General features: G+C 37.1%; 1 protein-coding gene across 3 annotated transcripts in view; it reads right to left on the bottom strand.

The window, feature by feature from the left end:
* Window positions 1-13,016: 13,016 nt before the first annotated feature.
* TNPO1 (transportin 1) overlaps window positions 13,017-26,075 on the bottom strand; it is a 99,348-nt gene continuing 86,289 nt past the window's right edge. For all 3 annotated transcript variants that reach the window (XR_004026819.1, XM_030799139.1, XM_003266050.3), the window contains 3 exons: window positions 23,603-23,677; window positions 21,925-22,067; window positions 13,017-18,676 (listed from right to left, as the gene is read on the bottom strand). Coding sequence is in view for 2 of the 3 variants with exons in the window: in XM_030799139.1 (XP_030654999.1) it covers window positions 21,960-22,067; window positions 23,603-23,677 (183 nt within the window). In the remaining variant the exon portion in view is untranslated. The remainder of the gene's footprint in view (window positions 18,677-21,924; window positions 22,068-23,602; window positions 23,678-26,075) is intronic.

Here is a 26,075-nt window from a genome sequence, read left to right as displayed (position 1 = left end):
GATCTTTCAAGAAAGAAAGCAGAATTAAAAAAAAAAAATTAGGCAAGCAAAAATAGAATTTACTACAAATGGTAATATGGTTAGGCTGTGTCCCCACTGAAATCTCATCTTGAACTGTAGTTTCCATAATCCCCATGTGTCGTGGGAGGGACCCAGTGCGAGGTAATTTAATCACGGGGGTGGTTATCCTTATGCTGTTCTTGTGATAGTTGTCATGAGATCTGATGGTTTTATAAGGTTCTTTTCCCCCTTTTGCTTGGCACTTCTCCTTGCTGCCACCATGTGGAGAAGGACGGACTAATATAAATGGATTTTCACTAAAGAAAATTCTGGCCAGGCGCGGTGGCTCACGCCTGTAATCCCAGCACTTTGGGAGGCCGAGGCAGGTAGATCACGAGGTCAGGAAATCGAGACCAGCCTGGCCAACATGGTGAAACCTTGTCTCTACTAAAAATACAAAAATTAGCTAGGCGTGGTGGCCACACGCCTGTAGTCCCAGCTACTTGGGAGGCTGAGGTGGGAGAACTGCTTGAACCCGGGAGGCAGAGGTTGCAGTGAGTCAAGATCATGCCACTACACTCCAGCCTGGGCAACAGAGCAGACTGTGTCTCAAAACAAAAACAACAAAAAAGAAAATTCTAAAGTATGGGCTGGGCGTGGTGGCTCTTGCCTGTAATCCCAGCACTTTGGGAGGCCAAGGTGGGCAGATGACCTGATGTCAAGAGTTCTAGACCAGCCTGGCCAATGTGGTGAAACCCCATCTCTACTAAAAATACAAAAACTAGCCAGGTATGGTGGTGCATGCCTGTAGTCCCAGTAACTCGGGAGGCTGAGCCAGGAGAATCGCTTGAAGCAGGGAGGTGGAGGTTGCAGTGAGCCAAGATCATGCCACTGCACTCCAGCCTGGGCGATAGAGCGAGACTCCATCTCAAAAAAACCCGAAAACCAAAACCAAAAAACAACATGGAATGAGTAGAAGAGGAAGGATGATATAAACGTCAATTAGTGCTAACTAGTTTCAGAAAAGAAAATGGATTATAGCAGCCACCCATGGTCTCTTTCTTGCCTTGTTATTAAAATACTATATATATGTATATATATATATATATTATATATATATATATATTTTTTTTTTTTTTTTTTTTTTTTTTTTTTTTTTTGAGATGGAGCCTCGTTCTGTCACCCAGGCTGGAGTGCAGTGGCACAATCTCGGCTCACTGCAAGCTCTGCCTCCCAGGTTCACGCCATTCTCCTGCCTCAGCCTCCCAAGTAGGTGGGACTACAGGTGCACGCCACCATGCTCGGCTCATTTTTTGTATTTTTAGTAGAGACTGGGTTTCACTGTGTTAGCCAGGATGGTCTCGATCTCCTGACCTCGTGATCCACGTGCCTCGGCCTCCCAAAGTGCTGGGATTACAGGTGTGAGCCACCGTGCCTGGCCAAAATACTATATATATTAAGCAATTTTCTTTTCTCTTTCTTTCTGATAAATCAATGGTAATTTAAAAACTTAATCCTTAGAATATAAGATATCAAGGTACAGTTGATACCAGGAATTTAAAAAAATCTATTCAGAACTCAAACTGGATTTGTTTGCTCTAGTTCTTTGAGCTCCTCTCTGAAGCAAATAAATGCCCACCAAGGCTCTGAAGCCTATGGGTGGGGGAAGGAAAGTAGAGAGGAAAGAGGAGGCAGAAGAAGAGAAAAACCTATGCTAAATATTACCAATTTTTGACCTGATAAATAAACATATATATATATATATATATATATATATATATATGAAGCCAAAATTCCTTAAAATACCTTTCTTCATACTGATATAAATGAATACAGAGTGGGAAAGGAAAGACCTTCCCTATAGTAGAATGCCAACTTAAAAATGTGGAAAAACGCAATTTGGTAATCCACATAGTAATAATTGACTCAAGGCAAGAAAAATCAATAAATGCTAAAACTACTGGAGGTGTAATGAGGAAAAAAGGATATAGTATTTGCAAGTTTCAAGTATTGGCCTGCAAGATACTTATTAATTGCAGAGAAAGTAGTAACTTTACATTTGAGAAACACGGTAGATAGCACCTTAATCAGGAGATCAAAGTTGACATTACTAATAATGGTACCAATTGGTATGTTTCCCCTGTAGAATAGTATTTTTGCCAACAATGCATATTTCTGGATCCAATATTAAGGAAACAGTAGATGAACAAAAGTCATGAGACATTCTACAAAATAATTGGTTTTTCCTCTTTAAAAATGTCAGTCATGAAAGATAATGATCGAGGAAACTTTCCAGATTGGAAATAAACAGACAAAACCAACTGGATACAGTGAGTGACCTGGGAATTTTCTTCGCAAAGGTTGCAAATTGAGTCTTAATTTTGACCATTTTTCTATGGCTATGTAGAAGAATATTTTAGGACATACAGTTTGAGGTATTTATGGATAAAGGGGCCTTCTGTAACTTACTCTCAGGTGTTTCGGGGGAAAAAGAGTTGTAGTTATTAACATTTATTTCTCTGTAAAAAATTACCCCAAAATGTAGAGGCTAAGTACAATATTTACTCAATAATATTTACCCAAGTGAATACCTTATATATGGTTTTTATAGAAACCAAGATGTTCAACAAGTAAAATGATAAACTGTAGCATATCCATATAATGGAAAACTACTTAATAATAAAAATGAATGAGCCATTGATTCATACAGAACTAATGAATCTTAAATGAATTTTGTTAAGAAACCAGATTCAAAAGGCTATATGATTCAATTTCTATGATATTGAAAAGACAAAACTATAGAGTTGGAAAATAGATCAGTGCTTGCCAAGGAAAGGTGAGTGGTTGACTACAAAGGGCCTGTATGAAGAAGGAGTTTAGGGTGATGGAACTGTTTTGTATAGTGCTAGGGTAGTGAAGACATGTCTTGCTACATTTGTTAAAATAGAAGTTTTACTGCAAACAGATTTAAAAAATTAATTGGGAAATCGGGGGACGTGGGAATCCAAGTATGAAATGCAGATTGAGAGAAGTGAAATTTAACTGTATTTGTCATGACCTCATCAGAAGCAGTGATGAAAAAAGGAGCTGACCTAAGTAACTTTGGAAAATTTGCAAAGTGTAATTTGTAATTTGAAAATTTGCAAAGTGGTGTAATTCTGAAACTACACCACATGTTTACCAGAGTCAAACAAATAAGTAAACACACTGAAGATAATTGGAGCTAGGTTTATTACTTTCAGAAAAATAAATTATAAATAAGTAAAAGTGAGGGTGGAGAGGGAAGAGACTAGAATGGATTGTAGCTGAAGATATTTGAAGTTATGTTTATTTTCCTATAGTAATAGAGAAATGTAGATATGTGGGTATACATGGGTTCATATACACATATTTCCTTGCCCTGCTCACTGAGAGGACTAGAACAGTGGCAGTAGCAGTTAACTCACACAGTGGCCCAATCTTGGTTTCTAAATGCCATCCTCCAATAAAAAGAACCAGGACTTCTTAGGGAAACAGCCAATTCTAGGGCTGGGCAGGAAATATACAAGATGGGCCTGGAGCATCATATAGTGCCAGAAAGTAAAGAAGTGCTACAAAATAAAAAAGGGTGGGAGTATGTCAAAAGTACACTGCTAGGTGCAATGGCATGTGCCTGCAATCCTAACTACTTGGGAGGCTGAGGCAAGAGGATCACTTGAGCCCAGTTTGAGCCCAGCCTGGGCAGCATAGCAGGACCCTGTTTCTAAAACTAGCAAACAAACAACCCCTCCCCACCGACACACGCACACACAGGAATCAATCTGAAAGTGTTCCCAATAGTCTAACCCAGAACAAGGTGGGCAATGAAATAATGATAGTATTAGATTATAATCCAAAGAATACAACAAATATTCACGAATCCATACTAACATAAATTACTAGATAAACAGAAAAATAAGAGAGAAGGAACAGTCTTCTTAAGAGAGGAATTCCAAATAGGATATGTAGTGCTCCCCCTTCCAGGAGGTGAGGTTTAATTCTTGTCCTCCAGAGTGTTGGCTGAACTTGATTAGCAGTTCAAACATTTGAAACTGATGGTATGAAGACCTTAAGGTTCTCCTCACTTTGTGATGAAGGAACAGAGAAGTCATGTGGCAGGGGGAGGGGGAAGGGGAAAAGGAGAGAAGGAGAGAGGGAGGAGAGAGGGAGAGGGAGTGTATTTCCCAAAAGAGGAAGAGGGGAGAGGGAGAGGGAGACTCAGCTGGGAGATACAGAAAGGGCCAGATGACACAGAAACCTGTGAAAATTTGATAGGCCCAAAAGAACTATAAGAAACAAACAATCTTAGTATGTCAAGTATTTCTGCAAAGTATTGGGAGCAGAGAATTCTCCAACAAGAATATGTTTAAGGGACGTTGAGATTAAAGGAAATAAAGACATCTAAAAGGTAGGAGAAAGGCTTAGGTAAATTTCAGTTTACATATACAGGTTATCTTTTATGTTTCCTAAGAATAAGATAGAAGCTTTCTGAGATATCCATGAATCTTCCTATTCAACAAAATCGTTTTTGTTGGGTCCGGGTGTGGTGGCTCATGCCTGTAATCCCAGCACTTTGGGAGGCTGAGGTGGGTGTATCACTTGAGGTCAGGAGTTCGAGGCCAGCCTGGCCAACATGGTGAAACACTGTCTTTACTAAAAATATTTTAAAAATTAGCCAGTGTGGTGGCGCACTCCTGTAATCCCAGCTACTCGGGAGGCTGAGCCAGGGGAATCACTCGAACCCGGGAGGCAGAGGTTGCAGTGAGCCAAGATCGCGCCGCTGTACTCCAGCCTGGGCGATAGAGTGAGATTACATCTCAAAAATCAAAATCAACAAAAAAAATTTTTTTAATTGGGACATTATTATTCAATATTAAATACAAAGCTACAGGAATTTAACTTTCAGCCACAAAACAAATTTGCGGTAGACAGAATGGATTAATTGAACAGTAAATGTATTTATTAATACCACACATCCCACCATTTATGTGCAAACTTCTGGTAGATAGAAAAATTTGAAATAGTCATCTATTTTTTTTTTTTTTTGCCAGATTTGCAAGTAAGATTAAATTGGCAGCTTTGGAAGATTAGAAAAAGTAACAACGCCAAGTAAAACTTTCTTCTGATAATATGATGATTAACTGGAATGGCAATTCCTATCAGAAAGCCACAGAAGATAGCTTAGTACTGATCTCTGGTGCAGCAGAAAGCCTGAAAAATAGATATTAAATAATTCCATTTGGCTGGTTGCCAACAAACACTTGAGGAGCTCCTGTCTTTATCAGTCATCTTTAATTTGGGATTATGACCATTCATTCCTTTGGCTGATGAAACTATAAGACTTAACCAAATTAGATAATGGGTTAAGGACTAGTGGGCATCTTGTTCCTTCATTAACCCTGAGCGAGTCTTAACTGAATGTCTCTCGTTTCTTTCCCACCCCTGATGTGTGAGCCCAATCAGAGTGGGGAAATGCTCCCCACACCAACAGCGTGCAGTCTTGACTGCCATCATCAGGACTCTATGCTGTGGCATAGCAAACCTCACAGTCAGACAGGAACAAGCAACCATCAACAGATGTATCAGGCCTTTGGACAATAATCACCTGTATCAGTCTGATACTTGAGCTCTGTGTTGGTAACAACTTACCTAAAGATGGGTGGCAGTGACAGTAGAGTATTTTTGTTAAAGCATGGGCTCTTGAGTCACACTGATCAATTATTTGGGTTCAAATCCTGGTTTCATTACATACAACTTATTCGCTTCTCTGTGAGCCAGGAATAATAGAACTTACCTCAGAGGCTGTCAAGATTAAATGAGTTACTATACGTAAAACACTTAGACATGTCCTCATTCATTCAACAAATATTTATTGAGCATTTACTTTGTTTCAGGAATTGTTCAGGGCACTGGAGATACTTGAGCAAACAAAATACACAAAGCCTCTGACATCTTGTGAACTGTACATGCTATTTTGTTATTGTTGTTAAAAGGGAACTTCAATTTCCCAAGAACTCTCTGGGTCCTTGCTAACTCAAAGTGGGTGAGGTCCATAAACAAACAATGAGGCATCACCCGGGAGCCTGTGAGAAATGCACAATCTCAGGACCAATCCAGACTTAATGAATCAAAAGATGCATTTTAACAAGATTATCAGGAGACCCACGTGTACATTAACGTTTGAAATGTCCTGTCTATATCATAAACACTGTACTTGGACTTAAGGAAATATCTTGAAGGTTTCCTGCATTCCAAGGTGAGAATGGCATTGAAATTTTAAAACTGCTCTAAAAAATGTTTTCAAGATTATTTTCATGTAAAAATGCATGTTGAAGTAAGTGAACTTAAGGGGTGGAAATATGCTTATTATATGTATATGCCTTACATTCCTACAAAATACTGTTCTGATACTAACATTTCAGGGTTAATCTAGGTAAATGGCTCCCTCTAATGGAAATATTTTGATTTATACATCACTGGGTATAGCTTAAGCTTAGAGTCCTAAGAGAATCTCAAGAAAAATAAAACTCATTTTAAGAATCTTAAGGAAAATGTGCATGCCTATAAAGGACAAATAAAGGATGAGGTTTAACTAAAACAGAAATGCTTGTAAAATCCTAGCATACATGGGAAAGACTTAGTAACCTTCAATTCCTTTCTTTTCACATATAAAGAGTGGGCCTTCGAACAAGTGCTAACTTTTAAACCGTAAGGAAGTGTTAAGAGCATCTCAGATGTACTTTTCTAGTTGGGAATATGTGCCTTCAAAGTGAAAAAGTGAAAGTACTTAAGGAATTTTGTCAGTAAAGATGACAAAATTTCAACAGTAAGAACGTCAATTACTTTTGCACCAACCTAATATATTATCTGTCCTTGTAGAAAATATTGAATACTTGAGTCTAACAACAAAAGCTCTTATACTCTTTAGTTCCCAAGAATACTGGATTAGAAATGATCTTGAGTTAACACATCATATAATATGTTGTGTTGTTATAAATTTGCCTTTTTAGGATGGACATGGTGGCTCATGCCTGTAATCCCAGCACTTTGGGAGACCGAGGCAGGTCAATCACCTGAGGTCAGGAGCTCGAGACTAGCCTGGCCAACGTGGTGAAACCCTGTCTCTACTATTAAAAAAAAAATTAGCTGGGCATGGTGGCGGGCACCTGTAATTCCAGCTACTCAGGAGGCTGAGGCAGGAAAATCTCTTGAACCGGGGAGGCGGAGGTTGCAGTGAGCCAAGATTGTGCCACTGCACTCCAGCCTGGGTGACAAGAGCAAAACTCCATCTCAACAAACAAACAAACAAACAGACAAAAAACAAACAAAAAACCCTGCCTTTTTTCGCAGTCTTAGTTCTATTATAAAAGGCAAATTTGCTAAAAAAAAAAATAAATAAAGATAAGCTGCCATTGCATGGTAAGCAAATAGAAGTCTTCTCTGGTGCAATGAAGTTATGTGTGAAATGAGTATTTACGTACCATTTAAAGAATATCCATGTGCCCAACACCCAGGTACACAGATGTTCATGATTGTATTCTCAGCTCTGCTTCAAAGATGTAACCATCTTAATTTTGTATTATACATGCATCACTATGTATTTTTTGTTTGTAAACTTCGATATAAATGGCTTCTCTTTAGGTACAGAATTGAGACTGGCTTTTTTGGCCAAGCTCTATTTTAAAAATTTGCCCATTCTTTCGGGCATTTGAGTTATTCCTTTTTGTTTTTTTTGCTATTACAATGCTGATATACATTGTTTCCTGGCACAGATGTTGTTATTCTAAGGCAAATATACACTGTACATACACCTTGGGGGTAGAACATAAGTCTAGGGATAGGCATAGGTTTTAGCCTATGCAAGTGTTCAACTTTACTGGGTAATGGCAAATTGGTTTCCAAAGTAGTTGGACTAAATCATTACTGTAAGTTCCTATTCCTCCATCATTCATCCTAACAATTGATAGAGACTGATTTTTCAATTTTTGCCAATTCAGTGAATGTGAAGATATTTAACACCTTTCCATTTGTTTATGGAGGTTATCATGCAGGTTACTTAAGGGATGATTTATAGGTCAAACTATACACACACACACACACACACACGTATTTTAAATATATTAGTAATTTATAAGTTCCCTTCATGTTGTACTAATTTACTCCCACTAGCGATGTATGAATGTCTGTTTCTGTATTCCCTAGGTAAGAGTATGTCCTCAGCCTCTTTCACCTTTAATGTGTGACCTACTAAATTTCAGTTGATTGGAGTGACTATCTTTAAAACTTAAATTCAAACTAGTCAACTATACATACTCATTGCCTACTTTTCTATTGGGCCATCCTGACTTGTAGTGCTTTATAGATTAGAACATTACCATTTTCTGTGAAAGGAGTCTGTCAAGTTTTTCCCAAGCTTTACTGTCATGCAGACTTTTGTCGTTTTTTAAGACAGGGTATTGGCCAGGCGCGGTGGCTCACGCTTGTAATCCCAGAACTTTGGGAGGCCGAGGCGGGCGGATCACGAGGTCAGGAGATCGAGATCACGGTGAAACCCCGTCTCTACTAAAAATACAAAAAAAAAAAAATTAGCCGGGCGTGGTGGCGGGCGCCTGTAGTCCCAGCTACTCGGAGAGGCTGAGGCAGGAGAATGGCGTGAACCCAGGAGGCGAAACTTGCAGTGAGCCAAGATTGCGCCACTGCACTCCAGTCTGGGCGACAGAGCGAGACTCCGTCTCAAAAAAAAAAAAAAAAAAAAAAAAAAAAAAAAAAAAAGACAGGGTATGATTCTGCTGCCCAGTCTGGAGTGCAGTGGCATGATCATAGCTCAGTGCAATCTTCAACTCCTAGGCTCAAGTGATCCTCCCGAACCAGCCTCCCAAAAGTAGCTAGGACCACAGGTGTGCGATACTATGCTTGGCTAATTTTATTTTTTGTAGACATGGGCATCTCCCTAAGTTGCCCAGGCTGGTCTTGAACTCCTGGGCTTAAGCAATCCTCCCAACTTGTCCAACCAAAGTGCCACAGCGCCAGGTAATTTTTGTATTTTTTGTAGGGATTGGGTTTCACCATGTTGCTCAGGCTAGTCTCAAACTCCTGAGCTCAAGATCCACCTGCCTTGGCCTCCCAAGGTGCTGAGATTATAGGCATGAGCCACACCTGGCCTTTTTAAAATTATACTTTAAAGTGCCATAAAATGGTTTCCAAATATACTAGTGTATTTAGATGTTTCTAAACTTAGTTCTTCTAAGCTGCCTATTCATCCATCAGTTTTAATTCCTGAAGCCATAATTTAAAAGAATGTCAAACTGGTATTGTCCCACACTCATTGTTTTAACAATTTTTCTGCCTTATCTTACTTTTTCATATGAACTCTAAAATAATCTCATCTAACTACAAAAACTTTCTACATCTCCCATAGCAATACAAAAATCTGCCAAAATAATGACCTTCATGCTATAAATGTAATTCTCACTGCAGACAATATACATCACAATACTACGCTCCTTTTTTAGTCAGCTCTCAGACTTCAATGTTGAGTGCTACAGGGTTAGTCCCTACCATATTTAATTGTTCCAGTCCTCAGATGATGTTCTTGTTCAATGATTTGAAACAGTATTTATACACCAACTTCCAGCTTTCATCTTCAGCCAGGTTATCTCCCTGAACTCCCAACTGCCTACTCTACTTCTCGTGGATGTCTCAAACCAAATGCCAGATCTTTCCTACTCTGGTTAAGGTAAATTGCACCCTTCCAGCTGCTCAAGTCAGACCAAAAGTCTTAAGAGCCATCTGTGATTCTTCTCTCCACAATCCAAATCCAGTATGTTGACAAATGTTGATTCCTCCTTAAAACATATCTAGATATCCAGCCACTTTTCACCTTCCCCACTACCACCCTGATTCAAGCCATTGATAACTCTTCCCTGTTCATAATAGCATCCCCTAAAGGGTCTACTTGCTTCGACTCTTGTGCTATAGTCTATTCTCAATTACATCACTTTTCTAACACAAAACCCTACAATGGCCCTTTGCTTCATTCAGATATAACACCTATACCATCTGGCCTTCCAGTTATCTCTTAGATCTACTCTACTCTTCTCCCTCACTCTGGGTGCTCAAATTAGAACCCTCTCATTTGTTTTACACAAACGCATTACGGTTCTTGGGACATCTGTCCTTATTGTTCCCTTTACCTAAGTATTCTTCCTCAGACATCCATCATTTCTTCAGCTTTTTGCTCATATGACGACACCCTCTCAGACCTACCTGCTTACTCCATTTGAAAAAGCAACCTCCCCCACTCTATCATCACCTTCCATCTCCTTCTTTCCTTATGGGCACTTGCCACCGTTAACACACTACTATCTGTCTTCCTAAAAGAGAATGTTAAGCTCCATGAGATCATGGAACACTGCCTGCAATATAAGACTCAAATTAACTGTTAAATATGTAATATAAAAACCTAGATTTGGTATATAAAATTTCCTAAAGTTAGAAAATCATGCTATTAAATCACAACTTACAGCACACATGACAGAATCCACTGAAGTTGGTGCTGGATATGAAAATTAGTACAATTTAACTGAAAGGTAATTTGACTAGACCAACTACCTTTGACCTGCTAGTTTCACTAAGAAATCGCTACAGATGTTTGCAAACATTTAAGCATTGCGACTCTCATTACAACTTTATTTCTAAGAGTGAAAAATTAGAAATAACTTCTGAATGTCCAACAACAGTAAGATAGTTGCATAAATTGCTTATAGAATAATATGTAGGTATGTCCATGTATATTAACAATTCTGGATATAACTAAAAACACAAATTCACCATATATTTATATATGTGCACAGGAATATTAACAGCAGTTATCACTAGGTAGTTGTATTACAATTCATTTAACTGTTCACTCTCTTTCTTAAAATTGTTTCAAGTTCTTCAAGAAGTAACACAAAGCTTGAAAAGAATACTTAAGATTCAAATCATCAGAGTAAGACTGCCATAACATGCATATAAGTGAACTGACTGGCACAAAAACCTAAAGGGTCTCAGTACAACAACTCTTCTCTGTATTGTTCTTGCCAATGGCTTAGAAATTGTGTTAAATTTACAAATTGTGGCCGGAGTGGTGGCTCACACCTGTAATCCCAGCAATTTGGGAGGTAAAGGTGGGCGTATCACTCGAGGTGTTCACTCGAGGTCAGGAGTTCGAGACCAGCCTGGCCAACATGGCCAAACTGTCTCTACTTAAAAAAAAAAAAAAAAAAATTAGCCAGGCGTGGTGGTGTGTGCCTGTAATCCCAGCTACTTGGGAGGCTGAGATGGGAGAATTGCTTGAACCTAGGAGGCGGAAGTTGCAGGGAGCAGACATGCCACTGAGGACTGGGAGACAGAGCGAGAGTCCTCTCAATTAAAAAAAAAATTTACAAATTGTGATGTGTAAATTATTTGTGTCTATCTGAATACTGGAGATGTTTCAGGAGATTCTTAAACTTTTACATCAAATTAACACAACTCAGAAATTAAGAATTTTAAAAATGACAGAGCTTTGGCAATTCCATATTCCACTGTATAAAACACGAAGGAAATTCAAAGTTAGCTGTGTAGTTCCTACTGCCACTTTTCCAATCATTCTTAAAGAATCACGTGAAATTGTGGAGTCATACTGATAATGAACTCATTACAAGAATGCCCGCCAGTCCAAGAATTGTTAAGCCAGCCTTATTCATTTATCATTACGATGGTTTAATCACCTGAACTGAGAAGAAAAAGATCATTTGCATAAAATGAGTAGGGCTTTAGTATCACTAAAATATTGACGACTTAGAAAAGACTTTTGGTTTCTGATCTGGAACAAGAATTAGGATGACTTTAATTATCTTTTCCCCACAACCTAAGTCCTGAAATTCTGGAATATTAAACTCTTGAGGCTGTGTTTTAGAACATGATATCCAAGTTCCATTTTTATTTTCTTGTTAACACAACAGAAGTATCTCAAATATTTTCTTGGCCAGGTAACAAAGAAAAAGAAACCCCAAGCCTCACTTCTCTTAAGAGTTTTGGAATTGTACTGATCTAATCTTAGGCTCTTTCCTGTTCTAAATCTCAAATAAAAGACTGTATGACAACGCTAGGCACGGTGGCTCACAGCTGTAATCCCAACACTTTGAGAGGCCGAGACAGGTGGATCGCCTGAGGCCAGGAGTTCGAGACTAGCATGGCCAACATGGTGAACCCCCATCTTTACTGAAAATATAAAAGTTAGCCAGGCATGACGGCACATGCCTTAATCCCAACTACTTGGGAAGCTGAGGCAGGAGAATCGTTTGAACCCGGGAGGCAGAGGTTGCAGTGAGACAAGACTGTGCCACTGCACTCCAGCCTGGGCAACGGAGCAAGACTCCGTCTCAAAAACAAAAGACAAAAAACAAAAAAAAAACCATACGACAGTTATGCACACATACTTCCTGAAATGTGTTAATACATTTAATTAGTAACATGCAACTATATTAATGGATTACAACCTGAAGAAAAAATTACTTTTATAAACGTTAATTTCCCAAATTACAAATCTTAACTGTTTGAAGGATAAACAGGAAGCCTTAATAGGACATACATTCATACACACTCATGCAATCTCTCCTTACATCAACATTTTATATTCACAATTTCACCTTTAATTCCTTTTAGAGAATAGTATCTCCCCCATCCTCAAACAGCGGAACCTAGAATCAACTGTTTAAAACACATCAAGGAGTTAAGTTAAAACGTGGAAAAATAGGTTTTTACTATACTATACAAACAAGAAAACACTTGTTTTAAGAAATAAATGATGCTCAACAAAAGTGTACTAATGTGTAAGCTAAGGAAAAAACAAAAGCTCAAACTGAAAACAAGGAAAAAAATCCCAAAAAACATAAGGCTTATCTAGACCCAAAATGGGGTAAGAGGGAAAAAGAAAACTCATTTCCTTTCATTAAAAATCAGAGTGCAACATCTATAGTTAAACAACTTTATTAACATAGTCAAGCAGTGATTAACATTCACATCTATTATGTCACATCATACAAATGTAAATACAAAATTACTACAGTACAATATATATTCTCTGCATGATCCAAAATATTTGGTGGCCCCAAAAAACTCTCTTTAAAATTCAGCAGCTTATCAAAAATTAAAACCGTATTCTATTTAAAATGGAGATCTGTTAGCACAGAGTTAGACTTCAAGAAATATCAATTTAGTACAGTTTGAGAAGTTGCAGGAGGATATGTTTGAAGGACACATTCTAACATAGTGTGGCAGGTACAGGAAACATCAGATTTAAAGCTTTTAAGCATAACTCATACAACCTAAGTTGTCAGCAGAAAGATCCAGTTATTTATAACTAAAGCTAATGCTACTAAATTATTGCACCCAATGTTAACATATTAAGTGTAAAACTGTTTTGTAATATGAAGTGATTTACCACGTTTAAACATCTCTTCTCACAAGATGATAATCTATTAAGTAAAACTAATTATACAGTATTGTCTACTTATTATCTCCATAAAAATCACTGAAGCTCAATTTGCTTATATATCCACAAAGGAAAACAACAACAAAGTAATATGCGGAAAGTACAGTGGAACCCCTTTATGAGGCCGATATTAGAAGGGGACCAACACTGCCTTATAGGCTAACCATGTTATAATAGGCTTTTAAAAAGATGTAACACCTGCAAAATAGCTAATCTTGAATAATACCAAGCCACAGTATAAGGAAATTCTATGGTAGATAAACAAAAACTGCAATAAAAGGAAAAACTGCTTTTCTTATTAGTGATACACTGCTTGGCAAATAGATTTGGCTTGGTTTTAAAATGTATGAGGTGAAAAAAAATCACCATTTTAACTTCTTTCAAAGTCATGCATACATTCAGCTATTATGCATCTTTTAAAAAACAATACATTCTGGGATACAAACCACAAGGAACAATTGTGTAATTTAAATGTATACCTTAAAAATTAATATGTATAATAACTAGGCATAAAGAATTATCTACGTAAGTAATGCTAATGGGTGAAAGATCTATGTAAGATTGAAAAAACTAGTCACAACTCACCTGGAAAGCCTAAAGGTGAATAAAACTAACTTTTATGTAAAATTTAATTTTAGAGAGGCATTAGAAGTATCTCCATATTTAATACAGTATAAAATGCACTAAGTTGGTATACAATGCTATATTGCATGGTATTATTACCAGGTAATATTGTTAACAACACAGCTCATTACTGATCTGACTTTTCACTTAGATTATCCCAGGCCCTTAACTATCTGAAGACCAGTTTTCTTAAATGTTCCAAGGCCTATACTTCATTAACAACACTAGTAGCAACAGTTAGTTTCCCCGCCTTGTATTATTTGCAAAAATAATTCAGTAAGCAAAGCTGTGTGTGTTTTAAAGTACTATCAAAGGAAGGACTTAAATTGCAGTTATGCATGATACACTCTTCCCCTGGGAAGAATGCTTTTGCACCATTATCTGTTAATACATTCAATATGAATAATATAGATTAACCATATGAAGCAAAAAACCACTTTTTCCTCATGGCAAAGGACTTAAATTTAGACTAAGAGTTTAAGATGTAATTAATTTATTTCTGGCATTTCTGCTAGGCAGAATAATTTTATATAGGGGAGAAAAACTTCCACTTTCCTATTTTGAGAGTTTGAAGAAAATGACGACCAAAAGTAGCTCATTTTCAGGTAAACCTGTATGCAAAAGGCTTGTCAGGAGGGCTTTATACCACCCCAGCCTGCTAGAATATTAGGAAAAAAATCAGACTAAATGGAAAGATTCTCAATGAAATACACTAAAAAACAAAGAATGTAACTAGGATGACCCTTTATAAGCATGTCACCAAAGCAAAAACAATACAAGAGTATTCACCTGAGATAAAACTTTTATCTGAATATTTTATAACTGAGTAGACAAAGCATTTCAAGAGGAAAATCCATTGAAATTAGTTTAAAATATACATCTGATCCTATTTTACAATATATGCAATTTAAGCAATTCAGATCAATGAAAAAGTCTTAACCAAAAAAATCACAGTGTTTATCAATATGTTAATTACAAAATGTATGCTACTTGTTTTGTTTTTAAGATGTAATGGCTTGGTTAAGTGTTTTAAAATCTATTCTTCTGAAATCTAACTTGCGTAACAAAATCAAGTAGCAATAATGTAAAGCATCAGAACTGGCTCTTAAAAGATTATTTACATGTTGATTATTTGGGAAATAACCAACCAAAAAATATAAAAGTGATTTTTTTTTTTACACAGTATGAAGTCGTTGAAGAGATTAGACAATACAAAAAGCAAAATTCTTTCCTGAATAAATGAATACCTGTGGCACTAAGTTCACTCGCTAATGGACTGTAACATGGAACTGCCAAACATGCATTTAAGTTATATTAATTACACTTTCTGTTTCCAACTTAGGTTGATCAGCAGCTTTGTTCTGTTAGAATCCTTCAAAGAGAGAAGCTCAAACAGGAAAAAGAAGGCATATATAAAACAGTAAACACTGACCTCCTGAGGTTCCTACAACATAAAAATATTCAAGTAGAAATCTACATCACTTAGCAGCGGCTATTTCTGTAGTTGAGCACACTAACAGCATTTTAGTGTGTAAGGAGCAGATGAAGTAAGCCGTGCTTTAAGCATGCCAAGAGGCAGAAACACTGGAATGTAACAAAGACAAACTCACAATTTCATAGACATTCAGTCAACATTCAAAACTATTAAGACTACACCACAAGAATTAAGTTGCTTTATATATATCCCATGATGTATTAGGTTTTATCAGAATAAATGCTAAATCAGAGCTTACCTCAAAAGATAACTTAAATGGCTTCTGCAAATTCCTGTTCTACACTATGTATCTGAAATATAAATTGGGAAGAAACAATAACCTCAAAGGGAAAAAAATACACAAAAAATCCCAACTCAAATTCAGGTTGCCAGTCATATTTCCCTAATTTTATTTTCTATTTTCAAATTAAATTTCATTTAAATTAAAAAAAAAGTCAAGTGACTACTAAACCGGGTGCATTTTTAATAGTGTTATTCATCTGCCTAACTGGAAACTAATTTTTAACGTGACAGGTGACAATATTGCCTTTAGTCAATACAGAATTGCCAACCACAGGTTCAAATAACTTTACTGAAGATTGTTATGTGTTTGTTTTAAATTGAATTTGGTCATTTCAATTTAAAATACTATTTATTCCAGAATATTAAACTATCTCTCATATTATTCTAAGTATTTGAAGCACTACAGAATAATCTAAGAATAAAACAGCTACTCTACTCAGTTATTAAAGACTAACAGGGAGGCAGATTTTGAGCTCCCAGTGAAGCAATGGTACTAAAAAACAAAATGCTGTATACCCTTTGAATCCAACTTAAAATTTTAAAAATATCAGGCACTATAAAATAATTTAATTTCAGGCTCTACAGACTGAAATTTGCAAAGCCAAAGTAGAGGAAAGGTGAAAGAACATGTTAAAAAACAGAACAAAACAAAACACACACACACACATAACAAAAACCTTTCTACATGCTACCATGCATTTGAAATTTTTGAAACAGTATAAATTCACACGCACACAGCTCAAACTTCAGTGCAATGGCTGTATCATTCAACACTTTCAGAGAATAGAACCATGCAAAGAGGAGCAACTGCTTATAAAAATGGTTATTCAGTATTTATTCTGCAATGCAAAGGTGACAAACTAAAATATAAAAAGGCTGTTATGGCTTAACATTTTTGTTGCAGATTAAATATGCAGCATTGAAAAATGGAAAGGCGTGGCTTCATCTCTGACCAGCAGAGTTAAAAAGAAAAATCTCTCCATTTTCCTTCATCATCATGGGATACACTGTTCAGGCAATCCAAATTAATAAAGACTTGCACTTTCATATGAACACAAGATCAAGTGTACCAGTTAGGTTTTCACATTCACAGTATATAAGAAAATACACATGGAAGGAAAAGTAAAGGGTTAACTTAACAAGGATTTATTCACAGGAATACATGTAAGTAGAGAAAAATAACAGAAAAGCTAAACAAATGAAATGAAGAGGATCCAAACCAACTTTCACTCTGTAGCTTTTAACTTGCACCCTGTGTGCATATATCTAGGGCACAGAGGGCCACCAACATGCGCCAAAATACAGTGTAGGAACCCTGCATTACATCCATTAACTTAAACATATCTTTAAGATCATGCTTTGAACAAAAAAAGGGAAGCTTAGAAGGCAGTATGTTGAGTGGGAATAAACACTGAAATATAGCAATCATTTTTCAACTTCTACAATTGTCTTTATGTGCCAACTAACATTTATGCAGCCTTTTACAGATCTTTTACCATGTAATTTAAATTTTAGAAGTTTTGATAAAATCACTAGTAGTATATAACCATGCAGAAAGCACATCACACTGACAGCACAGAGGCAAAGATTTTGCACAGGTATATCAGCTTTCCACATTGTGCAGGTTACACACAATACAATATCAATCTTATTCCTAACAGATCCTAAAAAAGATATTTCAAGGCCTACCTGTAAACTACAGTACTTTATTATATCTATATTCTTAATAAAAATAAAATCCACAAATCTTAAAAAGGAACTTTAAATGCAGGGCTATACTGAATTGGTAAACTGCAACACAAACTGGCGCAACATAGGTAAATGAATACCAATCTCACTCTATGTGATGCAAGCATGCTACTTTCCCACTAATTTAAATTACTTTCAACCACTATGAGCCAGAATGCATGCCTGAACCTTAAACTGCACTTTAAAAAGTAACATCTTGGCCTAGAAATTAAATCTAACGAATTATAACCATCAAATTATATCCGCTACATTAATGTTCAATGCAAAATTAAGATGTCATCTTTAGTTTGATATGCCCAACCCCATTTATTCCTCCCTCCCTGCCCACCCCAAAAAAGGTAAAAGGAGTGACTCATTTGGCATTTCACAGGGTGCTTCATTGTTTATGTTTGTTTTATTTCCAACTTTTTTGGGGTACCTTAAATTGTAACTTCCAAGAACCTGCTTCTACTATGGGAAGGCAAGCTGACTTTAACTATATTAGTTTTGTTTGTGTAGTTCTTCACCAACATGCAAAACAAGGCCCCATCATGTGGGAAAACTTATATAAAAAAAACTTTAAATTAAAAAAAAAAAGCTTCTTTACTATTTGTAACTCCCATTCTTAGGTTTCCTTTATTGTGCGCTATAGAATTGTTCCTCTTTCTTCTCCCTAGGCATCACTTATGTGGTTCTTGTTTTGGTACAATTCCCCATAATATTCCACAATGTACTGTTTTGTGAGTAGACTGAATAGATTTTTTTTTTTTTTGCTTCTTCACATCCACTGCGGAGTTGTAACTGGAGACATATTTCCACCCACAAAGGCTCCAGATGTTAAAACGTTTCCCAACATCGACTTAATACAGTGACGGCAACACCTCCCTCCCGCCCCTCCCAGTAGGGTTGGGATTGTACTGTATTCCCTACTGGTTTACCCTTCCCCCCTGTAAAGGGTAACATTTTCCCTGGGTGCAGAGGCTCCCTCATAGTCTCCAAGACTGAAGGACCTATAAGAAAAAGAACAAAAACAATTTTATCTTTAACAATCGTTTGTCTTTCAAAGCCAGCAGAACACAAAATTAATCAAATAAGAATGCTATCTTTACCTATAAAGAAAATGAGAAATTTGGACAAATTGCCTAATATCGTGTTAGTCACTTAGTCACTTATAACCATGCTGCTTCCTTCTCCTATGGTGCTGAATTGTTTGCTGCATCAGGTATGAAAAGTGAGGCCAAGCTGGGTAGGAGACTTGTATAGACAGGTGTACAACACTTTGTACAGTGAAATATGCCTCGTATGATGCTATCAGTCTAATTCTTTATTCCCTTTTGCAAAATGGGACCCAATGGGAACTGGTTATTTCTTATATAACAAGTGGCCTTACTTTCTTAAAAATAAAGTAGCACTTTCTTTAGGACAATCCTTAGAATGAAAACACCATCTTTTTTCCCCCCAGTATTCCCAATATTAAGCAAACAAAAATCCAACCTATCAAAACACAAAGGAGCATTTGTTATTTGGGGTTGTCTGGTATTTTAGCCAATAAGGCACTAGAAGTGTTCATTACCACAGCAGGGTCACTACGTTCAGTAAGTATCAAAAAACAAATTCTACATAAAAAGAGAGGAAAAAAAAGCAAATTTAACATTTATTTACTTATTTTGGAGATAGCACCTTGCTCTGTCACCCAGGCTGGAATGCAGTGGTGTGAATATGGCTCACTGAAGCCCCAACCTCCTGGGCTCAAGCAATCCTCCTGCCCCAGCCTCCTGAGTAGCTGGGACCATAGGTGCATACCACCACGCCCAGCTAATTTTTTTCTTTTTTTTTTCATAGAGATGGAGGTCTCATCATGTTGCCCAGGCAGGTCTCAAACTCCTGGGCTCAAGCAATGTTCCCACCTCAGCCTCCCAAAATGCTAGGATTACAGATGTGGGGCCATCACACCCTGCCTACACTTGCCTTCTTGATGTTCCTAATTAGTTCTCATTCTGATCCTATTTCACTTGGTCATTTCCACTATCTTCCAGTCACTTGGTTTTCCTGGTAAGAACTTTTTTCTATGCTGAACAGTTTTAATGATAAAAAGGATATTAAGAAATAAGGTAGGATTACTGGGAGATTTAAACTGTTACCTGATAGTGGTCCTTTTACAAACAGAACTCTACTACCCAATCATGCCAAATTTTGGCCATTTATGAACGTCCATGTGAATTCACAGAGGGCAGTTAATCCATCTGTGTAGAAATACAAACAACCCCTTTTCTCCTGCCTCTGAAGAAAGGGAAGAGGAGTACAAAAAGGCAGGAATAAAAGATACTCATCTACTTTTAGCTCTAATTACAAAACCGAGAACTATTTCATACCTTGTCTTAGAACAGTTAATTCATAATTGTTGATGAGACCACAGAGGTAATAAATCTGAAAGTGCTCAAGACTTGTTAGTAGCTCATTGAACCTTTGAAGCTCCAAGTCATTCTCATCTTTTGCATTCTCATAATCTAACATAAGGTGAATCCAGCACTTTTCCAAAATGCCAAAGCCATTTTGGAAAACAGCTCTTGAGGACTCAAGACTGAAGTAGGACAACACATACAAAGGGCTCTGACATATTCTGGAAGCTTCGAGTCCATTTCTACCACCTCCTAGGTTAGACAGCTTGGATGGTGAAATCTTTCCAGATTTAAATTTTAGCTTGGAGTAAACAAGCAAGCAAGCCAAAAAAAACCCCTCCAATTCAATCTAAAGGGTAATTCAACTTGGTGTACATCTTCTGTACATGCTCATTCGGTACATCTTCTGGCTTCCAGTCAAATATGTCTTAATTCATGCTGAAAATCTAAAGATGAATGTCAAAACCCTGATATTTATTGTACTGGCCCAGTTCCTAACCTTTACTGAGTCAACTTAGTGTGCCAGGCAACATACTAAGTTCTGGCATCACATACAGTATAGTATTTAATCCTCAACATAACTCAATGACAAAACCGAAGCTCAGAGATGAGAACTGCTAGTCCCATTTAAGTACAGAAAAGCTCAAGGAGCAAGAGTCCAAATGAATATAGTCCATCCCAAATTAAAACAATCTTTCATTACTTATTTTAAAACATAGTGCTAGGCACCGGGCTCAGTGGCTCACGCCTGTAAATCCCAGCACTTTGGGAGGCCAAGGTGGGTTCATCATGAGGTCAGGAGTTCGAGACCAGCCTGGCCAACATGGTGAAACCCCATCTCTACTAAAAATACAAAAATTGGCCAGGCATGGTGGCATGCGCCTGTAATCCCAGCTACTTGGAAGGCTGGGGCAGGAGAACTGCTTGAACCCAGGAGGTGGAGATTGCAGTGAACCGAGATTGTGCCACTGCACTCCAGCCTGGGCGAAGAGTCTCTGTCTCAAAAAAAAAAAAAAAAAAAAAAAAAAAAAAAAAAAAAGTGATGGGTACATGGTAGGTACTCAGTGAAACATACAGTGAAAAACAAAAACAGTGGGCCAAAACCCAATTGAGTTTTCTTTCAAAGCACATGAAATGAAAAGTCCTTGTTATAGCAGAGACTATAAATTCATGCTCCAAAATGGAATCAATTTTACCCCGTCACTATGAATGCCGAAGTCTTCTTGCAGGAAAAAAGAAAGAAAAAAAGGAATAGTTGAAGCAATGTCGAGAAATCCAACCAGTGTACCAACATGGATTTCTTTATACCTCCGATTCAAACTGGAGCTATTCATTTTTATTGGCTTGTTGGTTCTATTAAGAAAATTTCTTTAGCCTTCACTTAAGTAATTTTATTTTCTATTTATTTGAGATGGAGTCTTGCTCTGTCCCCTAGGCTGGAGTGCAGTGACAAGATCTTGGCTCACTGCAACCCCCATCTCCCAGGTTCAAACAATATTCCCACCTCAGCCTCCTGAGTAGCAGGGACTACAAAAGCACATGCCACCACAGGTGGCTAATTTTTGTATTTTTAGTAGAGATGGGTTTTCACCATGTTGGCCAGGCTGCTCTCAAACTCCTGACCTCAAATGACCTGCCCGCCTTGGCCTCCCCAAGTGCTGGGATTACAGGCATGAGCCACCACGCCTGGCCCACTTAAGTAATTTTAAATTTAAAGCCCAAGATAGAATGATATGAGGCTACGTTTTATTCAACCTCTGTAGAAAACAAATAGCTTTTTATTCTATTTAGTAGTTTGAAATGATAGCCCTAACAAAATTTTCTTCATCCTGAAAATTCACAAACTTCTCATAACTTACCCCTAGTTTTGGGACTGCAGCTTAAGTGTATTAAATTAAACACCATAAAAAGCTGCAAGACGCTCTTTTAAGGGAAGAGGAAACTGGTCAGAGAAACGCCTCCAATTTTCATCACCAACTTGATTTTTAAATCCATGAAGGATCTGTAAGAGTGAAAAACCATTAATCTATCAATAACAAAAGAGAAAAATTCAGATCTGCATAGCTTCTGAAATCCAACACAACTGATTTTATTATTTATAAATTTTATCCATTTTAAAGTAGCAATTCTCAAACTTCGTAGGATTCTACACCATTCCCTGCTAATATGGCCTGGCTCTGTGTCCCCACCCAAATCTCATCTTGAATCGTACTCCCGTAATTCCCACGTGTTGTGGGAGGGACCCGGTGGGAGATAATTGAATCATGGGGGTAGTTTTTCCTATATTCTTCTGGTGGCAGTGAATAAGTCTCATGAGATCTGATGGTTTGATAAGGGGAAACCTGTTTCACTTGATTCTCATTCTCTTTCTTGCCTGCTGCAATTTAAGACCTGTCTTTCACCTTCCACCATGACAGTGAGGCCTCCCCAACCACATGGAACTGTGAGTCAAATTAAACCTCTTTCTTTTGTAAATTACCCAGTCTTGGGCATATCTTTTTGTGTGTGGGGGCGGGGGGAGGGGGCAGAGTTTCACTCTTATTGCCCATGCTGGAGTGCAACGGCACAATCTCGGCTCACTGCAACCTCCACTTCCTGGGTTCAAGCGATTCTCCTGCCTCAGCCTCCTGAGTAGCTGGGATTACAGGTGTCCACCACCACCCCAGCTAATTTTTTTGTATTTTTAGTAGAGATGGGGTTTCACCATGTTGGCCAGGCTAGTCTTCAACTCCTGACCTCAGGTGATCCACCTGCCTCGGCCTCCCAAAGTGCTGGGATTACAAGTGTGAGCCACTGAGCCCGGCCCTTGGGCACATCTTTATCAGCAGCGTGAATATGGACTAATACACCTGCCTTGCCTAAAAGTACCTCATAGCATATGTTTAAACTCTGCTTTGAGAAGTTTAGAATTTGGCAAGTGTTCCAGTAACAGATATACTCTAAGCAATCTCTGATACCATACTAATGAAAAAACAAAGAAGTAGAGAAGTCATCCAAGCAATACAATTTTTATGTCGTATTTTTCAAACTGGAAACATACAAGCTTTGAGTTCATGACAAACTATAGTTCACTAACTTTAATCTTGGGTGATTCAAATGTGTAACTGCATTTTATTTTTTACTGTGGTTGAGTACTGACGAGTTAATCAAAAGGGGGTATTAACAAAGCAAATAATGACATGGGCTTACTCCTGTGGCAGCCATTTAGATTTACTCTTTTTCAGATTATACTCCAAGTCTCCATTTCCATCTTGAAAAACATACACTGTTTTCCTTAAATGGAATAATAGGACCACCTAAACTAGTGGTACACTTGGGAAAATACTTTCAAAACGCATCCTCTACAGATAAGAGTCACTGCTGTATTTTAAGAAAAGATCAAGCCAACTTTGTTACCAAGAATAAAGGTTATATATATAAACTATCAATACTGACTTGAAGAGCCTAAGTTTCACAAAAAATGTAAACATAATTTGAAGTTTTCCACTAGGATATTAACAGTCCCAAGATGATGCATTATAAAGACTTATTAGTTACCTTACAGAACATGTCTCTGAGATCATCTTTTGGATTAATCCATGATGCAACGGCATCACAAAAAAATATAAAATCCTGTAACAAGCAAGAAATACATATTAGATTGATACTATATTTGTCAAACTCAGCAAAAGATATATGTAAACCTCGGAGTTTATGTCACAATAGAATCTAGCTTAAAAAAGGAAACATTTAACAATTAACTATGATCATAAGGAATTAGAAGAGATTACCTTAATGGCTGTCCCTATTAGCCCACAGTCAAGGAACCTCAACTCATTCAGTTTATACTGGACTTTAATGACCTGCATCACACAACAAAATAACCCCCTGTGCAGTACATGTTCAGCATCAGAAAGGAACTGAAAGCACCAAATCGACACCCATAAAAATACTCTTTCATTTACTGGATTAAAGAAAAACATAAAACCAATGATCTTACAGTTCTGACTGGCCTACAAAGAAATTAAAGCTAGCTAAATATATATTAAATGACCTTGATTTGAAACAGGGAGATTAGTAATTTCAAGGTCCATTTTCAGACATAACTTAGTTGAAACAACCAAAAAATTGAAGAAAAACTAATTATGTAATTACAAATACCCAATCCAAACAAGAACAAAAAACCCAACTTTTGGACAATTACTTAAAAGGTAATCAGGCTATTCTGACCACAAGAACAAGATGACAATATGCTTTAAGCATTTCATTAAAATATTCTCAATCTTGCCTATCATACTGAAACATTAACAGTTCAACAAACAGCATTCAACATATTGCTGATTTTCTGACATGTCAACTATAAATTTTACTATTAAATTCAGAGAACTTCACTAATTTCAAAAAGTTTGGTAATACTACAGTGTATGTTTATTTTAAGCAAATAAGATTTGCTTAACACAATTTATTCAAATTATGTCTTCCAAATACCAAATCTGATGTTAAAAATTTAAATGCAGATACCTAGAATTTGTGATTAAAAAATTTAAATGTAAATAAACCTATGACATTTTATTTTAACCATATCCAAAATAAGGTATGTGAATAAAAGTTATAAAACAGAAATTTCTACCAACTCTTAAGTTGGTAACAATTTTATGATCATACATGTGCTACTTTTATCATCTTAAAACATCAATTCAAAAAGAAACAATAAAATCCTGGTCGGAAGATGCTTTTGAAAAAGATGGTACATGTCTTATCTGATACCTCTAACACACATTTGAGATCACACAAAGTTCCTAAGTATTAAAAAAAAAACAAAACCCAGAAAATGTCAAAAGCTTATTTTGTAACTAGAAACGTCTCAAGATGGCACTGGCTTGTTCTAACAGTAAGTTATGAATATTTTATGAGTGTGAAATCAGTCAGAAGTTATTTTCTAATTCTAACTTGTAGGTTTTCAATGTCTATCACCTGTATCAATTTGAATTTTATAAAACAGAATTAACGTTTCTAAAACGGAGTTAAGAAAAACCACAATACAAGCTAGGAAACATCAAAAGGTCACAATTTAAACATGTTTAAAACACCCCTGAGTGGAAAGTTTCAATTTTCTTGAAAATTGAGAAATGTGAGAAAGTTATTGCTATAAAAGCATTTTTTGGGGCAGTTTTATAACTCTTGTGTGCATTCCTGGAAAACAAAATTTAGTTCTTCACTTCCCTCCCTCAACTACATTTTTTTTTTCCAGACAAAGTCTCGCTCTTCTCCCCTAGACTGGAGTGCAATAGCGCGATCTCGGCTCATTGCAACCTCCGCCTCCCAGGTTCAAGCAATTCTCCTGCCTCAGCCTCCCGAGTAGCTGGGATTACAGGCGCCTGCCACCACGCCTGGCTAATTTTTTATCTGAAGTAGAGACAGGGTTTCACCATGTTGACCAGGCTGGTCTCGAACTCCTGACCTCGTGATCTGCCCGCCTCGGCCTCAACTACATTTTTAAATTGATTTGATGTATCTTGGGTCTCTTGTCTACAGGATTCCTTCTATGCTTTCTTTTCCTTAAACATGTCTGCTGAAGAATCCAGGTATTTAACTTACAGTCCAGTCCCACAGTTAGCATTTTGTTCACTGAATATACATGGTGTAATTCAACATGTTTTTGTTTTGTGTGTCTAGAAAATTGGCAGTTGGATCCAGATGCTTAACTGGACTCATGTTCAATACTACTGCCGAATAATTAAAATGTCTACATATAACTTGAACTTGGAAAATAAAGTAAAGATGAATAAATCATAAGCTCTCAAAATTAGAGCAATTTCAATGGCTGATTTGTATTTTATTTTATTCATTATTTCTAAATCTGATTCAAAGTATTTTATTTAGAACAGACAGATAGTATTCCTACTATTTGGTCACTCTCTTAAATGTAGATCTCCACAAACTGATATCCAGGGATGGGAGGCAGGGACAAAGTAAATAAATGAGGTCTGAAATTTGGATGAAAGAAGCCATGGCCTGATTCAAGACAAGA

Source organism: Nomascus leucogenys, chromosome 18 (genome assembly GCF_006542625.1).
Source record: "Nomascus leucogenys isolate Asia chromosome 18, Asia_NLE_v1, whole genome shotgun sequence".
In the NCBI taxonomy this organism is placed as follows: domain Eukaryota; kingdom Metazoa; phylum Chordata; class Mammalia; order Primates; family Hylobatidae; genus Nomascus; species Nomascus leucogenys.
This window is presented reverse-complemented; position numbering and strand designations above follow the sequence as displayed.